This window comes from Protomyctophum parallelum (assembly GCF_964188405.1).
Source record: "Protomyctophum parallelum genome assembly, chromosome: 11".
Taxonomy (NCBI): Eukaryota; Metazoa; Chordata; class Actinopteri; order Myctophiformes; family Myctophidae; genus Protomyctophum; species Protomyctophum parallelum.
In genome coordinates this window covers 859,501-879,500 of record NC_139707.1, presented here as the reverse complement: position 1 = coordinate 879,500, position 20,000 = coordinate 859,501, and the positions used below count along the sequence as shown (strand labels likewise).

General features: G+C 41.3%; 1 protein-coding gene across 1 annotated transcript in view; it reads left to right on the top strand.

Annotated features, from left to right (window-relative positions):
* The window catches only part of lrch1 (leucine-rich repeats and calponin homology (CH) domain containing 1), a gene marked incomplete at both ends in the record, with an annotated part of 209,233 nt that overhangs the window by 151,421 nt on the left and 37,812 nt on the right, over nt 1–20,000 (top strand). Inside the window, 2 exon segments of the mRNA XM_083776022.1 lie at nt 67–103; nt 18,188–18,263. Coding sequence (XP_083632148.1) covers nt 67–103; nt 18,188–18,263 — 113 coding nt within the window.

Below are 20,000 nucleotides of genomic sequence, written 5' to 3'. Positions count from 1 at the left end.
CTCTTGCAGTCACATGTGCTCACTTGTTCACTGTTTGTACCCCCCCCCCCCCCCCTCTCTGTACAGTGGACAGGACAGTGATGACGGCTCCACCACATCAAAGGTACAGTAACCAACGTCCACACTGTCTATGATTGACCATCACACTAGAGCGCTGAGCACATGAGGGGGTTCCAGGTGACCCCGGGGGTCCTTGAGGGGGTTCCAGGTGACCCCGGGGGTCCTTGAGGGGGTTCCAGGGGACCCTGGGGGTCCTTGAGGGGGTTCCAGGTGACCCCGGGGGTCCTTGAGGGGGTTCCAGGGGACCCCGGGGGTCCTTGAGGGGGTTCCAGGGGACCCCGGGGGTCCTTGAGGGGGTTCCAGGTGACCCGGGGGTCCTTGAGGGGGTTCCAGGGGACCCCGGGGGTCCTTGAGGGGGTTCCAGGGGACCCCGGGGGTCCTTGAGGGGGTTCCAGGGGATCCCCGGGGGTCCTTGAGGGGGTTCCAGGGGGTCCCCAGCAAAATGAGGAACAGTTTAAACTAGGGCTGTCAATCGATTAAAATATTTAACTCGATTAATCGCATGATTGTCCATAGTTAACTGTGATTAATCGCAAATTAATCGCATATTTTGTATACGTTCTAAATATACCTTAAATCAGTGGTTTTCAAGATTTTTCATATCAAGGCCCATTATTTATTCTGCATTTGAGCCACGGAACCACCATTTGATGACATTTAGCCTTCCAGACCCAAACTAAAGAACTGTATTGATGTTGGCCAATGGTGCCATTACGAGAGATAACAGGCCATGTTGATCAAAATAACATGTTTTCTAAGTTTTCTAATTGTGTAGACTCACTGGGAGAGAAAGAGAGGGGGAGAGAGGCGGGGCTCACTGACTGCCTGCATTCACATGCATGCGTCTCTCAACCATTCTGTCAAACTTCACAGTGCGTTAATCGCGCATTAAAAAAATTAGTGCCATTAAAAGGATTGTGAGTTAACTAGTTAATAGTGCGTTAACTTTGACAGCCCTAGTTTAAACACTTTAGTCACAATGTGCCGCTGCCGCTTATGAGAAATATGTTTACAATTATTTTCAATTGGAGGTCCGCAGTCAAATACGGTACATATCCTTCCATATATGGTGATCCTTCATATGAAAATGTTTGAGAGCACAGTGGCTGTGCATTAGTGTGTTTTTACTGGTTAAATAAATGTAACAACAAAGATTACAGCCTAAAGGCCTATTCATACTCCAGATGAGGAACAGATTACAGCCTAAAGGCCGATTCATACCCCAGATGAGGAACAGATTACAGCCTAAAGGCCTATTCATACTCCAGATGAGGAACAGATTACAGCCTAAAGGCCTATTCATACTCCAGATGAGGAACAGATTACAGCCTAAAGGCCTATTCATACTCCAGATGAGGATCAGATTACAGCCTAAAGGCCTATTCATACTCCAGATGAGGATCAGATTACAGCCTAAAGGCCTATTCATACTCCAGATGAGGAACAGATTACAGCCTAAAGGCCGATTCATACTCCAGATTTAGGTGACCACAGAATCCAGTGCAGGCGGACGCTGTCGTTGGTTGAGGGACCTATAACATAATAGTTTTCTATCCCCACAAATAACCAGTTTTGAACAATCAGACATTCATATCATATAGGTGCTTTAATGGAAATTGCTCTCAGGAACAGCTCAACTGATTTTGTCTTCATCGTGATGTCATCAGTGTCACCCTACTTTGTATAATTCCTCCCTCTCTTCAGTCTTCAGTTCCAAATTTGCATTTCCACTTTCTTTACAATGTCCACCATTGTTGATTTCCCAAGCTGGCATGGAATGGAAACGAATCTGGTTTTATATAGCATCGGTATTATTATCTGCATATCAGCACCCCCCACCGCCTCAGGACATTGTGGCAGCTAAAACTGCTTTCAAAGTCCAGAAATAAATGAGAAGGACTGGTTATATCAGAGTGGTGATTGAAAGCAGTTTTAAAATGCATGCTATTTGCGCTTTAAGGGTAAATCTGATTTAGCCTTAACATTTGAGGGACTGACCTCATACTTATTTTTAGATTGTCACTAGTATAAAAACATCAACCCTGCAGTAATAACAGAGAGCAGCAGCCAACAGAAGGAACATGATCTTCCCGTGGCTTCAGAATGCTCACGTACACACAGTGAGGACATAACAGCTGAGCAGAGGCACAATGGAGCCTTTTGATTTCTCACTTTAACCGTTCATCCCATCCTACTGTATGTCAGGCTTGTGTCCCTGATGTTTACTGTTTATTTTATTACTTGCGCAAGCAGAGCGCGCAAGTACTAGTTTCGCCCACGTACAGTATGCACCGTCCCAGCACTTATGATGCGTATGCACCGTCCCAGCAAATGACGTAATGACTACTTGTGCCTGATACGGCAGTGGTGCCAGATTACATACATGTATACACAGGAGCATTACCTTTAATCCTCCCAACACTAAAACATTATCGTCATTACGTCACCATCGAAAACCATTGGTTTTTATCAGGCACAACTAGTCATTACGTCATTTGCTGGGACGGTGCGTACGGTGCAAAGTAACCACAGTATACCGCTAATCAACTTACAAATGACATACATACATAGAGGCAGTTCCTTTAATCCACCCGGCACTGGTATAACTAGCTGGTATAACTAACGAGAGCTATATAACTATATAGCTCTCAATGATGACGTAATAAAGATGTGGATTAAAGGACCCAATGCCAGAGTGTAATTGGTTTTCGATGGTGACGTAATGACGATATGTTTTAGTGTTGGGAGGATTAAAGGTAATGCTCCTATGTATACATGTATGTAATCTGGCACCACTGCCGTATCAGGCACAAGTAGTCATTACGTCATTTGCTGGGACGGTGCATACGCATGAAAAGTGGCGCAAAGTAATTTTTTACATGCATAAAGTAGGTAGGTAGCAAATAGTTAAACCTAATAATTCAACATTTCAAACGTTCCTTCACAGATAAACTGAGATTTGACAGTTTGTAGCGGTCGAAAGTACTTGCACGCTCTGCTAGAAGGCCATTTGTGTGCAACAAGCAAGTATGCACTCGACAGAGTGCAGTTCTAGTTCTATTTATTTTTCTTTCTTTATTTTTTTTGATGCAGGTATTTTATTTATTTTACATTTATTTTCTTCATCCGTATAATACAGACCAAATCATGTAGCTGCATGCGTGAATGTGTTTATGTGGAGTATATTGGCGTGGCTTACGTTGTTTATTCAATAAGTTACCAAACCTCATAGACTTTTTGCCAGGTGCTTGAAAAACGCCTGGACTACATTTGCAACCACCACTACTGACGATCGTGAAGACGACTTTAGTGGCGACTTTTGTGATGACCTAGTCAGGATTGGCTGCCTCCTAGCGACCTTACTAGCGAGTCAGCGACCTAGTCATGATTTGTGCTAAGCCAATGATAGTCTGAAGGGCATAACAACCCATACTCTGAAAGCAGAAATGAGTGGCAAGAGAAGCTAATGTTATGAGCTAATTGTAGCTAGAGGAAAACCATAACGAAACACAGTGAGTGGACCAACAAAAGAACGTCGGAAACAAACTAAAACGGGCACTACAAGAGCTTGTTGCACCTGGCAGTTATGACTGAGAGTCATTCTTGTTCACCTGGCAGTTATGACTGAGAGTCATTCTTGTTCACCTGGCAGTTATGACTGAGAGTCATTCTTGTTCACCTGGCAGTTATGACTGAGAGTCATTCTTGTTTAATAATTATTAGAACCCTCCCTTATTGCTTTTTAATACATTGTGCCATTACAATCAATGTGTATTGCACTTGAATATGGAGTTAAGATAATCCTTTAAGAATGTTGATCAGCTCACCTGACCAGCAATACATAAAACAATGATATACTGCTCATCATTGTAGCCTATAATAACAGCATTGCACATAAACAAACAGAAACACAGCAGCATGCATGTGCATATTTTATATCATTGTACTATACATACATGCAATATGCTTACCCTAACAGTAAGTATACGTATCCCATAGATCGAAGCATGCTACTGTAGATAAGGAATGTAAGTCTTAAAGTATAGCAGTAAGCCAAAGCATTATGTGGTTAAGGCCTAAACACTTGGTACGTTCTATAGCATTATGTGGTTAACCCATTCTGACCTGAGATCAGATTCATACGAGGTTTCCGCCGGACACACACTGGTCTGATGAACCCATTCTGACCTGAGATCAGATTCTAAAAATGTCAGTCGCTCTTCGATTTTTCAAAAATAGCAGACCTAAAAGCTCGTATCGCGCCACTCGGTGGCGCGATATGAGCTTGTAGATCTGCTATTTTTAAATAGCTAAAGCATAACATGATGCTGACACCAAAATGGGTGCCCGGTCAGAATGGGTTAAGGCCTAAACACTTGGTACGTTCTATAGCATTGTGTGGTTAAGGCCTAAACACTTGGTACGTTCTATAGCATTGTGTTGTTAAGGCCTAAACACTTGGTACGTTCTATAGCATTGTGTTGTTAAGGCCTAAACACTCGGTACGTTCTATAGCATTATGTTGTTAAGGCCTAAACACTCGGTACGTTCTATAGCATTATGTTGTTAAGGCCTAAACACTTGGTACGTTCTATAGCATTGTGTTGTTAAGGCCTAAACACTTGGTACGTTCTATAGCATTGTGTTGTTAAGGCCTAAACACTTGGTACGTTCTATAGCATTGTGTTGTTAAGGCCTAAACACTTGGTACGTTCTATAGCATTGTGTTGTTAAGGCCTAAACACTCGGTACGTTCTATAGCATTGTGTTGTTAAGGCCTAAACACTTGGTACGTTCTATAGCATTGTGTGGTTAAGGCCTAAACACTTGGTACGTTCTATAGCATTGTGTGGTTAAGGCCTAAACACTTGGTACGTTCTATAGCATTATGTTGTTAAGGCCTAAACACTCGGTACGTTCTATAGCATTGTGTGGTTTAGGCCTAAACACTTGGTACGTTCTATAGCATTATGTTGTTAAGGCCTAAACACTTGGTACGTTCTATAGCATTGTGTTGTTAAGGCCTAAACACTTGGTACGTTCTATAGCATTGTGTTGTTAAGGCCTAAACACTCGGTACGTTCTATAGCATTATGTTGTTAAGGCCTAAACACTTGGTACGTTCTATAGCATTGTGTTGTTAAGGCCTAAACACTTGGTACGTTCTATAGCATTGTGTTGTTAAGGCCTAAACACTCGGTACGTTCTATAGCATTGTGTTGTTAAGGCCTAAACACTTGGTACGTTCTATAGCATTGTGTTGTTAAGGCCTAAACACTTGGTACGTTCTATAGCATTGTGTTGTTAAGGCCTAAACACTTGGTACGTTCTATAGCATTGTGTTGTTAAGGCCTAAACACTTGGTACGTTCTATAGCATTGTGTTGTTAAGGCCTAAACACTTGGTACGTTCTATAGCATTGTGTTGTTAAGGCCTAAACACTTGGTACGTTCTATAGCATTATGTTGTTAAGGCCTAAACACTTGGTACGTTCTATAGCATTGTGTTGTTAAGGCCTAAACACTTGGTACGTTCTATAGCATTGTGTTGTTAAGGCCTAAACACTTGGTACGTTCTATAGCATTGTGTTGTTAAGGCCTAAACACTTGGTACGTTCTATAGCATTGTGTTGTTAAGGCCTAAACACTCGGTACGTTCTATAGCATTGTGTTGTTAAGGCCTAAACACTTGGTACGTTCTATAGCATTGTGTGGTTAAGGCCTAAACACTTGGTACGTTCTATAGCATTGTGTGGTTAAGGCCTAAACACTTGGTACGTTCTATAGCATTATGTTGTTAAGGCCTAAACACTCGGTACGTTCTATAGCATTGTGTGGTTTAGGCCTAAACACTTGGTACGTTCTATAGCATTATGTTGTTAAGGCCTAAACACTTGGTACGTTCTATAGCATTGTGTTGTTAAGGCCTAAACACTTGGTACGTTCTATAGCATTGTGTTGTTAAGGCCTAAACACTCGGTACGTTCTATAGCATTATGTTGTTAAGGCCTAAACACTTGGTACGTTCTATAGCATTGTGTTGTTAAGGCCTAAACACTTGGTACGTTCTATAGCATTGTGTTGTTAAGGCCTAAACACTCGGTACGTTCTATAGCATTGTGTTGTTAAGGCCTAAACACTTGGTACGTTCTATAGCATTGTGTTGTTAAGGCCTAAACACTTGGTACGTTCTATAGCATTGTGTTGTTAAGGCCTAAACACTTGGTACGTTCTATAGCATTGTGTTGTTAAGGCCTAAACACTTGGTACGTTCTATAGCATTGTGTTGTTAAGGCCTAAACACTTGGTACGTTCTATAGCATTGTGTTGTTAAGGCCTAAACACTTGGTACGTTCTATAGCATTGTGTTGTTAAGGCCTAAACACTTGGTACGTTCTATAGCATTGTGTTGTTAAGGCCTAAACACTTGGTACGTTCTATAGCATTATGTTGTTAAGGCCTAAACACTTGGTACGTTCTATAGCATTGTGTTGTTAAGGCCTAAACACTTGGTACGTTCTATAGCATTATGTTGTTAAGGCCTAAACACTTGGTACGTTCTATAATATTGTGTGGTTAAGGCCTAAACACTCGGTACGTTCTATAGCATTGTGTTGTTAAGGCCTAAACACTTGGTACGTTCTATAGCATTGTGTGGTTAAGGCCTAAACACTTGGTACGTTCTATAGCATTGTGTTGTTAAGGCCTAAACACTCGGTACGTTCTATAGCATTATGTGGTTAAGGCCTAAACACTTGGTACGTTCTATAGCATTGTGTTGTTAAGGCCTAAACACTCGGTACGTTCTATAGCATTGTGTTGTTAAGGCCTAAACACTCGGTACGTTCTATAGCATTGTGTGGTTAAGGCCTAAACACTTGGTACGTTCTATAGCATTGTGTTGTTAAGGCCTAAACACTTGGTACGTTCTATAGCATTGTGTGGTTAAGGCCTAAACACTTGGTACGTTCTATAGCATTGTGTTGTTAAGGCCTAAACACTTGGTACGTTCTATAGCATTGTGTGGTTAAGGCCTAAACACTTGGTACGTTCTATAGCATTGTGTGGTTAAGGCCTAAACACTTGGTACGTTCTATAGCATTATGTTGTTAAGGCCTAAACACTCGGTACGTTCTATAGCATTGTGTGGTTTAGGCCTAAACACTTGGTACGTTCTATAGCATTATGTTGTTAAGGCCTAAACACTTGGTACGTTCTATAGCATTGTGTTGTTAAGGCCTAAACACTTGGTACGTTCTATAGCATTGTGTTGTTAAGGCCTAAACACTCGGTACGTTCTATAGCATTATGTTGTTAAGGCCTAAACACTTGGTACGTTCTATAGCATTGTGTTGTTAAGGCCTAAACACTTGGTACGTTCTATAGCATTGTGTTGTTAAGGCCTAAACACTCGGTACGTTCTATAGCATTGTGTTGTTAAGGCCTAAACACTTGGTACGTTCTATAGCATTGTGTTGTTAAGGCCTAAACACTTGGTACGTTCTATAGCATTGTGTTGTTAAGGCCTAAACACTTGGTACGTTCTATAGCATTGTGTTGTTAAGGCCTAAACACTTGGTACGTTCTATAGCATTGTGTTGTTAAGGCCTAAACACTTGGTACGTTCTATAGCATTGTGTTGTTAAGGCCTAAACACTTGGTACGTTCTATAGCATTGTGTTGTTAAGGCCTAAACACTTGGTACGTTCTATAGCATTGTGTTGTTAAGGCCTAAACACTTGGTACGTTCTATAGCATTATGTTGTTAAGGCCTAAACACTTGGTACGTTCTATAGCATTGTGTGGTTAAGGCCTAAACACTCGGTACGTTCTATAGCATTGTGTTGTTAAGGCCTAAACACTTGGTACGTTCTATAGCATTGTGTGGTTAAGGCCTAAACACTTGGTACGTTCTATAGCATTGTGTTGTTAAGGCCTAAACACTCGGTACGTTCTATAGCATTATGTGGTTAAGGCCTAAACACTTGGTACGTTCTATAGCATTGTGTTGTTAAGGCCTAAACACTCGGTACGTTCTATAGCATTGTGTTGTTAAGGCCTAAACACTCGGTACGTTCTATAGCATTGTGTGGTTAAGGCCTAAACACTTGGTACGTTCTATAGCATTGTGTTGTTAAGGCCTAAACACTTGGTACGTTCTATAGCATTGTGTGGTTAAGGCCTAAACACTTGGTACGTTCTATAGCATTGTGTTGTTAAGGCCTAAACACTTGGTACGTTCTATAGCATTGTGTGGTTAAGGCCTAAACACTTGGTACGTTCTATAGCATTGTGTGGTTTAGGCCTAAACACTTGGTACGTTCTATAGCATTATGTTGTTAAGGCCTAAACACTTGGTACGTTCTATAGCATTATGTGGTTAAGGCCTAAACACTCGGTACGTTCTATAGCATTGTGTTGTTAAGGCCTAAACACTCGGTACGTTCTATAGCATTGTGTTGTTAAGGCCTAAACACTTGGTACGTTCTATAGCATTGTGTTGTTAAGGCCTAAACACTCGGTACGTTCTATAGCATTGTGTTGTTAAGGCCTAAACACTCGGTACGTTCTATAGCATTGTGTTGTTAAGGCCTAAACACTTGGTACGTTCTATAGCATTGTGTGGTTAAGGCCTAAACACTTGGTACGTTCTATAGCATTGTGTGGTTAAGGCCTAAACACTTGGTACGTTCTATAGCATTATGTTGTTAAGGCCTAAACACTCGGTACGTTCTATAGCATTGTGTTGTTAAGGCCTAAACACTTGGTACGTTCTATAGCATTGTGTTGTTAAGGCCTAAACACTTGGTACGTTCTATAGCATTGTGTGGTTTAGGCCTAAACACTTGGTACGTTCTATAGCATTATGTTGTTAAGGCCTAAACACTTGGTACGTTCTATAGCATTGTGTTGTTAAGGCCTAAACACTTGGTACGTTCTATAGCATTGTGTGGTTAAGGCCTAAACACTTGGTACGTTCTATAGCATTGTGTTGTTAAGGCCTAAACACTCGGAACGTTCTATAGCATTATGTTGTTAAGGCCTAAACACTTGGTACGTTCTATAGCATTGTGTTGTTAAGGCCTAAACACTTGGTACGTTCTATAGCATTGTGTTGTTAAGGCCTAAACACTTGGTACGTTCTATAGCATTGTGTTGTTAAGGCCTAAACACTTGGTACGTTCTATAGCATTGTGTTGTTAAGGCCTAAACACTTGGTACGTTCTATAGCATTGTGTTGTTAAGGCCTAAACACTCGGTACGTTCTATAGCATTATGTTGTTAAGGCCTAAACACTTGGTACGTTCTATAGCATTATGTGGTTAAGGCCTAAACACTTGGTACGTTCTATAGCATTGTGTTGTTAAGGCCTAAACACTTGGTACGTTCTATAGCATTGTGTTGTTAAGGCCTAAACACTTGGTACGTTCTATAGCTTTATGTGGTTAAGGCCTAAACACTCGGTACGTTCTATAGCATTGTGTTGTTAAGGCCTAAACACTTGGTACGTTCTATAGCATTGTGTGGTTAAGGCCTAAACACTTGGTACGTTCTATAGCATTGTGTTGTTAAGGCCTAAACACTTGGTACGTTCTATAGCATTATGTGGTTAAGGCCTAAACACTCGGTACGTTCTATAGCATTGTGTTGTTAAGGCCTAAACACTTGGTACGTTCTATAGCATTGTGTGGTTAAGGCCTAAACACTTGGTACGTTCTATAGCATTGTGTTGTTAAGGCCTAAACACTTGGTACGTTCTATAGCATTGTGTTGTTAAGGCCTAAACACTTGGTACGTTCTATAGCATTGTGTTGTTAAGGCCTAAACACTTGGTACGTTCTATAGCATTATGTTGTTAAGGCCTAAACACTCGGTACGTTCTATAGCATTATGTTGTTAAGGCCTAAACACTCGGTACGTTCTATAGCATTGTGTGGTTAAGGCCTAAACACTTGGTACGTTCTATAGCATTGTGTTGTTAAGGCCTAAACACTTGGTACGTTCTATAGCATTATGTTGTTAAGGCCTAAACACTCGGTACGTTCTATAGCATTATGTTGTTAAGGCCTAAACACTCGGTACGTTCTATAGCATTATGTTGTTAAGGCCTAAACACTCGGTACGTTCTATAGCATTGTGTGGTTAAGGCCTAAACACTTGGTACGTTCTATAGCATTGTGTGGTTAAGGCCTAAACACTCGGTACGTTCTATAGCATTGTGTGGTTAAGGCCTAAACACTTGGTACGTTCTATAGCATTGTGTGGTTAAGGCCTAAACACTTGGTACGTTCTATAGCATTATGTTGTTAAGGCCTAAACACTTGGTACGTTCTATAGCATTGTGTTGTTAAGGCCTAAACACTTGGTACGTTCTATAGCATTGTGTTGTTAAGGCCTAAACACTTGGTACGTTCTATAGCATTGTGTTGTTAAGGCCTAAACACTTGGTACGTTCTATAGCATTGTGTTGTTAAGGCCTAAACACTTGGTACGTTCTATAGCATTGTGTTGTTAAGGCCTAAACACTTGGTACGTTCTATAGCATTGTGTTGTTAAGGCCTAAACACTTGGTACGTTCTATAGCATTGTGTTGTTAAGGCCTAAACACTCGGTACGTTCTATAGCATTGTGTTGTTAAGGCCTAAACACTTGGTACGTTCTATAGCATTATGTTGTTAAGGCCTAAACACTTGGTACGTTCTATAGCATTGTGTTGTTAAGGCCTAAACACTTGGTACGTTCTATAGCATTGTGTTGTTAAGGCCTAAACACTTGGTACGTTCTATAGCATTGTGTTGTTAAGGCCTAAACACTTGGTACGTTCTCTAGCAGAACATTCCAGGAGGTGGCTCCTATGAGTTCCAGAAGAAGAGGCAGATGATTCTAGAGAAGGCCCGGTTTGAGGCCCAGCTTGCATGCCAGCAGTATGAGTGGCTTTTATCACTCAAGGTAACCATTTGCGACGAGACACAAAGCCGTAGAGATGTGATCACTACTGTGTTCATTTGACTCTTGAGAGTGTGCAAATGGAACCAAATGGACTTCTTCTTAACCACTTGAACCATACACTCTGTTGGATACAAATTAAAGCTATTATATTTAACAGTATGGTGGAGGCACATGGGGAGAAGGACCAGCATTAGTACACATGGCTTAACCCATTCTGACCTGAGATCAGATTCTAAAAATGTCTATTACATCCTGACAGTTTCATTATTAACCCATTCTGACCTGAGATCAGATTCTAAAAATGTCTATTACATCCTGACAGTCTGTCTGTTGACTGTTGCTTGTACTGTATGCTATAATGTGATTCTATACAGTACATGTCATATACTGTACAGCAGTTCTATGTAGACATGATTCGTTTCCAAAGGGAGCTGATTTTGTGGTGTCAGTGAGTCTTGTTTTCGTGGGTGTTCTGTGAAGTGAAAAATGGTGTCCAAAAAGTATGTTGTCCCAAGTGCTGGTGGCATACATACAATACAAGCGTCACAAAAGTGAACAAAATCAATCACATGTTCTCACCATTGATTTGTGTATTTTGGGAAGCACTTTTTTTCTTTTTCATGGTAGATTCCTAGTTCAGCACATTAAAGCCTGGGACCTGCCCAGTATAGCCAGTGTAACGCAGAGTATACAAATGTTACATTTTGTTAACCTAACACTCAGACGTTTACAAACTGGCAACCCATTGACTAACCTACATCAGAGGTTCCCAAACCTTTTCATGTCAAGGACCCCCAAATTGACACTAATTAGCCCGCGGACCCCCATAAGAGAAGATTAGTACGTCTCTAGCAGTGATTCAGGGACCCCCATAAGAGAAGATGTTTACGGCTCTAGCAGTGATTCAGGGACCCCCATAAGAGAAGATGTTTACGGCTCTAGCAGTGATTCAGGGACCCCCATAAGAGAAGATTAGTACGGCTCTAGCAGTGATTCAGGGACCCCCATAAGAGAAGATGTTTACGGCTCTAGCAGTGATTCAGGGACCCCCATAAGAGAAGATTAGTACGGCTCTAGCAGTGATTCAGGGACCCCCATAAGAGAAGATGTTTACGGCTCTAGCAGTGATTCAAGGACCCCCATAAGAGAAGATCAGTACGGCTCTAGCAGTGATTCAGGGACCCCCATAAGAGAAGATGTTTACGGCTCTAGCAGTGATTCAGGGACCCCCATAAGAGAAGATTAGTACGGCTGTAGCAGTGATTCAGGGACCCCCATAAGATAAGATTAGTACGGCTCTAGCAGTGATTCAGGGACCCCCATAAGAGAAGATGTTTACGGCTCTAGCAGTGATTCAGGGACCCCCATAAGAGAAGATGTTTACGGCTCTAGCAGTGATTCAGGGACCCCCATAAGAGAAGATGTTTGCGGCTCTAGCAGTGATTCAGGGACCCCCATAAGAGAAGATGTTTACGGCTCTAGCAGAGATTCAGGGACCCCCATAAGAGAAGATGTTTACGGCTCTAGCAGTGATTCAGGGACCCCCATAAGAGAAGATGTTTACGGCTCTAGCAGTGATTCAGGGACCCCCATAAGAGAAGATTAGTACGGCTCTAGCAGTGATTCAGGGACCCCCATAAGATAAGATTAGTACGGCTCTAGCAGTGATTCAGGGACCCCCATAAGATAAGATTAGTACGGCTCTAGCAGTGATTCAGGGACCCCCATAAGAGAAGATGTTTACGGCTCTAGCAGTGATGCAGGGACCCCCATAAGAGAAGATGTTTACGGCTCTAGCAGTGATTCAGGGACCCCCATAAGAGAAGATTAGTACGGCTCTAGCAGTGATTCAGGGACCCCCATAAGAGAAGATTAGTACGGCTCTAGCAGTGATTCTCAACCTATTTAATTTCAAGGACCTCCAGTTTGACATGCATTAGTCTACGGACCCCCCGGTTAATGGCATTTCTATCTCTGGGACCCCCCAACTTATATTGAAAAATCTATGTTAATTTAACTCTGAAAGTGTACAAATGGAACCAAATGGACCTGGTCCATTTGGTTCCATTTGTACACTTTCAGAGTTACAGACCCATAAGGGTCCATTTGGTTCCATTTGTACACTTTCAGAGTTACAGACCCATAAGGGTCCATTTGGTTCCATTTGTACACTTTCAGAGTCACAGACCCATAAGGGTCCATTTGGTTCCATTTGTACACTTTCAGAGTTACAGACCCATAAGGGTCCATTTGGTTCCATTTGTACACTTTCAGAGTTACAGACCCATAAGGGTCCATTTGGTTCCATTTGTACACTTTCAGAGTTACAGACCCATAAGGGTCCATTTGGTTCCATTTGTACACTTTCAGAGTCACAGACCCATAAGGGTCCATTTGGTTCCATTTGTACACTTTCAGAGTTACAGACCCATAAGGGTCCATTTGGTTCCATTTGTACACTCTCAGAGTTACAGACCCATAAGGGTCCATTTGGTTCCATTTGTACACTTTCAGAGTCACAGACCCATAAGGGTCCATTTGGTTCCATTTGTACACTTTCAGAGTCACAGACCCATAAGGGTCCATTTGGTTCCATTTGTACACTCTCAGAGTTACAGACCCATAAGGGTCCATTTGGTTCCATTTGTACACTTTCAGAGTTACAGACCCATAAGGGTCCATTTGGTTCCAATTGTATTCTTTCAGAGTCACAGACCCATAAGGGTCCATTTGGTTCCATTTGTACACTTTCAGAGTCACAGACCCATAAGGGTCCATTTGGTTCCATTTGTACACTTTCAGAGTTACAGACCCATAAGGGTCCATTTGGTTCCATTTGTACACTTTCAGAGTCACAGACCCATAAGGGTCCATTTGGTTCCATTTGTACACTTTCAGAGTCACAGACCCATAAGGGTCCATTTGGTTCCATTTGTACACTCTCAGAGTCACAGACCCATAAGGGTCCATTTGGTTCCATTTGTACACTCTCAGAGTCACAGACCCATAAAGGTCCATTTGGTTCCATTTGTACACTTTCAGAGTTACAGACCCATAAGGGTCCATTTGGTTCCATTTGTACACTCTCAGAGTTACAGACCCATAAGGGTCCATTTGGTTCCATTTGTACACTTTCAGAGTCACAGACCCATAAGGGTCCATTTGGTTCCATTTGTACACTTTCAGAGTCACAGACCCATAAGGGTCCATTTGGTTCCATTTGTACACTCTCAGAGTTACAGACCCATAAGGGTCCATTTGGTTCCATTTGTACACTTTCAGAGTCACAGACCCATAAGGGTCCATTTGGTTCCATTTGTACACTTTCAGAGTCACAGACCCATAAGGGTCCATTTGGTTCCATTTGTACACTTTCAGAGTCACAGACCCATAAGGGTCCATTTGGTTCCATTTGTATTCTTTCAGAGTTACAGACCCATAAGGGTCCATTTGGTTCCATTTGTACACTCAGAGTTACAGACCCATAAGGGTCCATTTGGTTCCATTTGTACACTTTCAGAGTTACAGACCCATAAGGGTCCATTTGGTTCCAAACTATCATTTAGCTGTCCCAGCTTTTTGATGAATGGTCAAAGCCATCTGGGTGGGTTAGGGTCATTAGGGTCATTAGGGTCACTGCATGGCAGGCATGTCCAACAGACCAACATTATTACCACAACACCTACAGTATCACACACACATAATAATACAATAAAAGAACAGATCGCCCTCCCAAAGCTGATTGGCTCATATTAACAGACGTACGGTAAGCGACATCAGTCGTAGTTGATTTGTTCATTTTTGTTCTTTTGTTGTTCTTTGTTTTTCTTTTGTTGTTTTTTCTTGTCCTTTCCGATGGCTCTGTCGTACTGTGTAGCTGTAGCTGTAGCTCACAGAGGCTAAACACACAGTGTTGGACATAAATAGTCTAGTGTCGACTCTGGAAAGACCAGAACAAGACAGCATTGTTCCCCAAGTGTTCTACAGCTTCAGCTAACAATGCTCTGAAGTCAAGAGAACGCATGTGCACGCACGCACGCACGCACGCACGCACGCACGCACACAGACACACACACACACACACACACGCACACACACACACACACATACGCACGCACGCACGCACACAGACACACACACACACACACACACACACACACATACGCACACACACATACGCACACACACTCACACACATACCCACACACATATACACACAAAAACACTTCCTTTCATCAGTATTGACATCTAGAAGGTTTCTTGAATTGCCTGGTGCATATTTCACGCATATTTCTAACAGCAGCAGTGACCTCAGTGGAGGGAAGAGAACAGCCTCGTGAAACTGGTCTCGTGGCGTGCTAATAACGCCTCCCTGCTGTGACATACTGTACACTCACTCTGTACTACAATCTATACCTATTGATCTGCACCAGTCTAGACCACATGTCTGGCAACTGATCAATACTACTACTCGCATCACACACACACACACACACACACAGACACACACACACACACACACACACACACACAGACACACACACACACACAGACACACACACACACACACACACACACACACACACACACACACACACACACACACACACACACACAGACACAGACACACACACACACACAGACAGACACAGACACACACAGACAGACACAGACACAGACACACACACACAGTCCCTTCCTGTCTTGAGGTTATACATAATGTAGCCATAACATGGGACATGCAAATCTCTGAACTGTGCTTCTCTGCCCCCAAAACAGTGTTAAAAAACAAGCCCACTTTGACGTATAAATGTATACATTTCATTTGCCCAAATGAACAATCTGTTCAAATGAAAACCTTCTTCAACATTCAAACTGTGTTAATATGAAGAAAAGAAAAGAAAAAAAATCACATAAATAAATAAAACAAGTTTATTTATTGATTTAAGGCATGTTCATTCTGGCGAGATGAGGCATATTCTGCTGGAGTTGGTCACATTTGTGTTCATCTATTTATACTCTATTTATGCGTAAGTGTACTGTATGTACTGTATGTGTCCTTTATGGTAATGTTTTTACATCCATGTATTGGATAAGTGTATGTGCTGTATGTGTCCTTAATGGTAACGTTTTTACATCCATGTATTGGATAAGTGTATGTGCTGTATGTGTCCTTCATGGTAATGTTTTTACATCCATGTATTGGATAAGTGTATGTGCTGTATGTGTCCTTTATGGTAATGTTTTTACATCCATGTATTGGATAAGTGTATGTGCTGTATGTGTCCTTTATGGTAACGTTTTTACATCCATGTATTGGATAAGTGTATGTGCTGTATGTGTCCTTTATGGTAACGTTTTTACATCCATGTATTGGATAAGTGTATGTGCTGTATGTGTCCTTAATGGTAATGTTTTTACATGCATGTATTGGATAAGTGTATGTGCTGTATGTGTCCTTTATGGTAACGTTTTTACATCCATGTATTGGATAAGTGTATGTGCTGTATGTGTCCTTTATGGTAATGTTTTTACATCCATGTATTGGATAAGTGTATGTGCTGTATGTGTCCTTATGGTAATGTTTTTACATCCATGTATTGGATAAGTGTATGTGCTGTATGTGTCCTTAATGGTAATGTTTTTACATCCATGTATTGGATAAGTGTATGTGCTGTATGTGTCCTTTATGGTAATGTTTTTACATCCATGTATTGGATAAGTGTATGTGCTGTATGTGTCCTTCATGGTAATGTTTTTACATCCATGTATTGGATAAGTGTATGTGCTGTATGTGTCCTTTATGGTAATGTTTTTACATCCATGTATTGGATAAGTGTATGTGCTGTATGTGTCCTTAATGGTAATGTTTTTACATCCATGTATTGGATAAGTGTATGTGCTGTATGTGTCCTTTATGGTAATGTTTTTACATCCATGTATTGGATAAGTGTATGTGCTGTATGTGTCCTTAATGGTAATGTTTTTACATCCATGTATTGGATAAGTGTATGTGCTGTATGTGTCCTTCATGGTAATGTTTTTACATCCATGTATTGGATAAGTGTATGTGCTGTATGTGTCCTTCATGGTAATGTTTTTACATCCATGTATTGGATAAGTGTATGTGCTGTATGTGTCCTTTATGGTAATGTTTTTACATCCATGTATTGGATAAGTGTATGTGCTGTATGTGTCCTTCATGGTAATGTTTTTACATCCATGTATTGGATAAGTGTATGTGCTGTATGTGTCCTTCATGGTAATGTTTTTACATCCATGTATTGGATAAGTGTATGTGCTGTATGTGTCCTTCATGGTAATGTTTTTACATCCATGTATTGGATAAGTGTATGTGCTGTATGTGTCCTTCATGGTAATGTTTTTACATCCATGTATTGGATAAGTGTATGTGCTGTATGTGTCCTTAATGGTAATGTTTTTACATCCATGTGTTGGATAAGTGTATGTGCTGTATGTGTCCTTTATGGTAATGTTTTTACATCCATGTATTGGATAAGTGTATGTGCTGTATGTGTCCTTTATGGTAATGTTTTTACATCCATGTATTGGATAAGTGTATGTGCTGTATGTGTCCTTATGGTAATGTTTTTACATCCATGTATTGGATAAGTGTATGTGCTGTATGTGTCCTTCATGGTAATGTTTTTACATCCATGTATTGGATAAGTGTATGTGCTGTATGTGTCCTTAATGGTAATGTTTTTACATGCATGTATTGGATAAGTGTATGTGCTGTATGTGTCCTTAATGGTAATGTTTTTACATCCATGTGTTGGATAAGTGTATGTGCTGTATGTGTCCTTTATGGTAATGTTTTTACATCCATGTATTGGATAAGTGTATGTGCTGTATGTGTCCTTTATGGTAATGTTTTTACATCCATGTATTGGATAAGTGTATGTGCTGTATGTGTCCTTTATGGTAATGTTTTTACATCCATGTATTGGATAAGTGTATGTGCTGTATGTGTCCTTTATGGTAACGTTTTTACATCCATGTATTGGATAAGTGTATGTGCTGTATGTGTCCTTCATGGTAATGTTTTTACATCCATGTATTGGATAAGTGTATGTGCTGTATGTGTCCTTTATGGTAATGTTTTTACATGCATGTATTGGATAAATAGTTGATGGTGTTTCTCCTCCTCCGTACAGGGAGAGGAGCGCTCTCCGTGCAGCGCCCCGATGTCCTTCAGCACCATGCCTCCCTTTGGACTGAAGCCCCGCTCAGGTGAGATGGGGCCGTGCTGGGTTTGGTGCCACCTGGGGAACCGGGGCGGGTCTGAGGCGTCTCCCATTTTTAAAACCATTCTGACCTGAGATCAGATTCATACGAGGTTTCCACTGGACACACACACTGGTCTGATTAACCCATTCTGACCTGAGATCAGATTCTAAAAAAAATGTCAGTCGCTCTTCGATTTTTCAAAAATAGCAGACCTACAAGCTCGTAGCGCGCCACTCGGTGGCGCGCTACGAGCTTGTAGAGGGGGGGGGGGGAGGTTTGAAAATGTTCTCCTATAATGACTTGCCCAAAATAGGCACACCAAGGTTAATGTGGTTTTAATTGGAACGTGTCTTTCAACAACTGACAAGGTCGTCTGTCTCCGCTTAAGCGCAGTGCGATCGGTTCAGTTCTGCATCAGAGGAGACCAATCATTCAATCAATCAATCCCTGAAAAGACATTGATCAGGATGGAATGATGAATGGATTTGGACTTGATTTGAATTATCACGTAGGACAAGGACTTGCCCACTTTGATATCCCATTTGATAAGATTTGTATCTCTGACCCATCAATAATAATAATAATAATAAAACTTTATTTGTATAGCACCTTTCATGACATGAAAGGCAGCTCAAAGTGCTTTACAGAACAATGGAGAATAAAAGAAAAGCAAGGCAACGACATTAAAAAACAAGCAGTAATGCAATACAGTGAGGACATGAATAACAAAAAAAATATCAGATCAATTAAAAGCAATGTTGTAGAAGTGGGTCTTGAGCTGAGCTTTAAAAATGTTGCAATTTTTTTAGGCAAAGCGAGCAGGCCAGCAGTGGAAGACCTTAGGGGGGCGGTTTGGGACATCAGGATCTGTTTGTTTCCATTTGCGCATTCTCAGGGTTATAGGCCCATAATTAATGGTCCATTTGCCCCAAATATAAATAATTTAGCTAAAACACACGCTTACAACACTTTGCTATAGGCGATGAATTGTTATTGTGAAAATATTTGAACGGTTGTGTTGTTTAATAGAACATCTTACACGTTATGACTTTAATTACACGGTAAAACACCTAAACCTGCCCTTATTAACCTACAGGAAGGATTGATGGAAGAGCTTGTGTTCTTATATATATACAATCAACACAAGATCTGATCTATATTAACCAACATAATGGTGAATTACAATAAAAGCTTCAAGATTTGCTTTGTGTCTGCTTTGCGTATGAAACGAATTACGTTTAATTTATACATCGCTGTATGACACTATGACAGTGTCGCCTGCCAAAAACAACTTGTCTACAGTAGCCTGCATACATCCAACACATTGTGAGCTTGTAGATCAGTGATATTTTGGCATGCGACCGGCTCGTGCGATGGAGTACGTATGAAGGCTTAATGCTGTGTCCACACGGGCAGATGCAAAAGATGCAGAGATGCAAAAATCACAGCATCATTTAATGTGTCGCGTTCTCGTCATGACGTCATCACGCGTGCGTGCGTCCGTAGTTGCAGCTACAGTCGTAGCTTCGTAGCTTTGCATCTGGAAGTTGAATCCAGCTAAGCTTCAATTTGTAGCTTTTTTGCAGCAGCTACAAGCGTCAGAGGCGTCTCTGTATCTTCATGTCCATTGACATTGACAATGAATGGTATAGACTGTGTCTTTGCATCTGCCCCTGTGTGAACGCAGCATAAGAGTGCGCTGCAATCCCCTGCTTCCCAGTACGTTGCATAGCAACCATC